We start from the raw sequence: 2,909 nt of genomic DNA on the forward strand, positions 1-2,909 counted from the left end.
ATATACAACAGATCGACACTGGATACCACTTAATACAAGTGTTTTCATCTTAAGGAAAAATATTTACAAATATTCAGTTGCAAACACATGTATGATTCCAGTTAGAATATAATTTAAACTTCTAGCCCTGGCTTCTAAGATAGTATGACCTGTCTTTTCCTGTTAGTTTGTCTGTTGATTACCTGATTCAGCCACAATAGCCTCCTTTTCATTCTTAAATCCAAGACTTGTGCTTGATTTAGGACTTTTGAATGTGCTTTTCATATTCCCTACATTTAGGACTTTTGAATGTGCTTTTCATATTCCCTACATTACTTCTCTACCATATTGCCTGAGTGGCTCCTTCTTGTCAAGCAGAATTCAATTAAAGTGTCACGTCCTCAGAGAAGCCTTTGTTGACCATACTAGCTAATAAGACCTTTATGACTATTGTGTGACTGTTTTGCTTCTCCTTTGTAGCACTTATTACCATTTGAAATTATCTTATTTACGTATTTAGTTTTTTTTTTATTTATATGTATTTAATTAAAATGGAATAGACATAAACCAAAAAGAAAAAAATCAGGATAAAGTGTCATTGCCATTTTGTTTGTAGGGAGGGGTCAGGAAATGGAACAGATTACCTGGGAAACATCCTAAGACGATCTCAAAGAGGGTAGGTTACAGAATTTAAGAGTAAATGACAAAATTAGGTATTATTCCACTTAACCTACAAGTGAATAAAGGAAGTCAAAATAGTTATCCTATTTGGTACAAGAATTTTTACATTTAATACATAGTGATTCATTTCTCAGAAACTAAAATACCGGTAACTTTTAGAAGAAAGAAATTTCCATTACACAATGACTAGAAAAATCTCAAATGCAACTAAGCAGCTATGCTGTATAGCTCAGTATGTATCATTACATTGTTCTGGGCTAGTGTACATTTCAGTTTAACATAGAACTGCATTTTGGGTTTTAGAAAGGCAGCAATAGTTCTATTTTGGCTTTTATTCTAGATGCTTAACACAGTTAAGGCGACAGTTCAAGCATATTAAGTGAAGGTAGTTACAATTTAATGATGACCAACACAATCTCTTACAACCTACATACACTGTATAATGCTTACATGGAATGAAACCAGTGTACTTGGTGTTTTACACGCGCGCGCACACGCACACCCACAGAACTAAAAAAGCATCAAAAGCAGTCATTCTACATGTACTATGGCAACACATTAAAAACGCAATTATACCATAGAACTAAAGTAATATGAACAGCTCTACTTGATATGTAAGATAAAGGTGATTGGTTCTAACACAGAGCCAAGACTGTATCAGTCACTCTAATCGTAATGGCTTATAAAAGCATCAGGTTTCCAGTAGAGAAACTACTCTAGGAAAATCAGTAAATCTGTCCAAAGTTTCACATCTGTAAAACCAGGATAAGGCTACAACAATCTTGAAGTGTGAACAAGATATCCAATCTAAACAGTGAGATTCCCAGCCATAATGTAAGATAGAAAGGTCTTCATCATGCCGCATATGCGCTCTGGCTCCTGGAAAGCTTCATGTGCATAATATAAAGTTAAGTTGCCCAAGAAGTAAACTGGAGAAGTTTGGTGAAGTTTCCATTGTGCCATGACTTTTAAACCTCAGGAATGGTGTGATCCATCAGGCTCTTCATAATGCTTGGTGCCATCCGTTTAATAATATGTTCAAAGATAAAAGCAGGCATGATTGTAATAGTAACTACAGTCTCAGATGTTGACAGTATGTCTGCAATTTGAGAGTCCTTCAGCCCAATGACATTCTGCCCATTGACTTCACAGATGTTATGTTCTGTGAGAAGACCATTTCTGGCTGCAGAACTATCTTTCACTATGGATGTTATCTTTCCATTTTTAAAGATAAAGCCAACATGTCCGGTACTATCCTTATGCATGGTAACTGTCCGTTCAAAGGGCCTGTCACGAACAGTCATAGTAATCTTCTCTCCAAAAGCCTGTTTGAGCACCTTGTGAGCTTTATCAGAGCTCCAGCCTGCACAGTTTTCCCCATTGATCTGGAGTACTTGGTCCCCAAATCTCAGACCAACCAACGAGGCTGGAGAATTTGCCTGGACCAGTTGAACAAATATACCATTATCTATTGATTTAAGCCTGAGTCCAATTTTTCCATCTTGATCCTTACACAAAATGACTTCACGAATCCCTTGCTTAATTTCTGCTCTACGAATTCCAACATCGTTACCAGTTACAGGAGCTACCATATAGTTCATACTGGAAGGTCTTGCTACCAACTGCCCCTGAACTGATGCTCCAGGGGCCAAGGCCATATTTGCACGGATTTCTTCATCATTTAAACTCAGGCCCATGTACTGGGACAGCTCCGGATATAGTTTAGGATAGAGATTTCCATCTTGAGAGATGGGAGCAGAAGCTTCAGACAAAATTGCTGGGTTGGCAGGATTTGCAGAAAAGGCAGTTTGAGCCTGAAGAACTTTGTCTACCTTCAGGTCTTCAAGAGATGGGTAGAGAGACATTTTTGCAGATTTTTCTCGGTCGCAGGACCCGCCGCCGCCGCCGCCTCCGGTTACTCTACGTATTTAGTTTTTATGTATCCTTTCATCTTGGCACTGGACTGTAAGCTAAGAGCAGAGGTTTTCTGTGCTTTGCTCACCTTGTGGAAGAGAGCTCCTGGAAAAATTAGGTGCTTGATAATCATAAAAACTAATATTGACTGGATTGATGAGCAGGCAAACACTGTCCTTAGGCACTCATTGGTATTAATGTATTTATTCCTCACAACAACCCTGTGAGTTAGGTATTGCTATGGACTGAATGTCCGTGTCACCCTCAAATTCATATGTTGAAATCGTACCCCCTAAGGGGCTGTTATTAGGGTCTTTGGGAGGTGATTAGGTCAC

The 2,909-nt window shown here is 38.5% G+C and overlaps 1 protein-coding gene across 1 annotated transcript; it reads right to left on the reverse strand.

Moving 5' to 3' along the window:
* Window positions 1-499: 499 nt before the first annotated feature.
* Window positions 500-2,574, reverse strand: LOC119877302 (syntenin-1). The gene has a single exon (XM_038565270.1). It carries the CDS (start codon window positions 2,523-2,525, stop codon window positions 1,629-1,631), a length of 897 nt encoding a protein of 298 aa, XP_038421198.1. The 5' UTR covers window positions 2,526-2,574; the 3' UTR covers window positions 500-1,628.
* Window positions 2,575-2,909: the final 335 nt, after the last annotated feature.

Source organism: Canis lupus, chromosome 20 (assembly GCF_011100685.1).
Source record: "Canis lupus familiaris isolate Mischka breed German Shepherd chromosome 20, alternate assembly UU_Cfam_GSD_1.0, whole genome shotgun sequence".
Taxonomy (NCBI): Eukaryota; Metazoa; Chordata; class Mammalia; order Carnivora; family Canidae; genus Canis; species Canis lupus.

Coding starts and splice junctions, on each gene's coding strand:
- LOC119877302 (XM_038565270.1), bottom strand. CDS start 2,525: ATGTCTCTCTACCCATCTCTTGAAGACCTGAAGGTAGACAAAGTTCTT.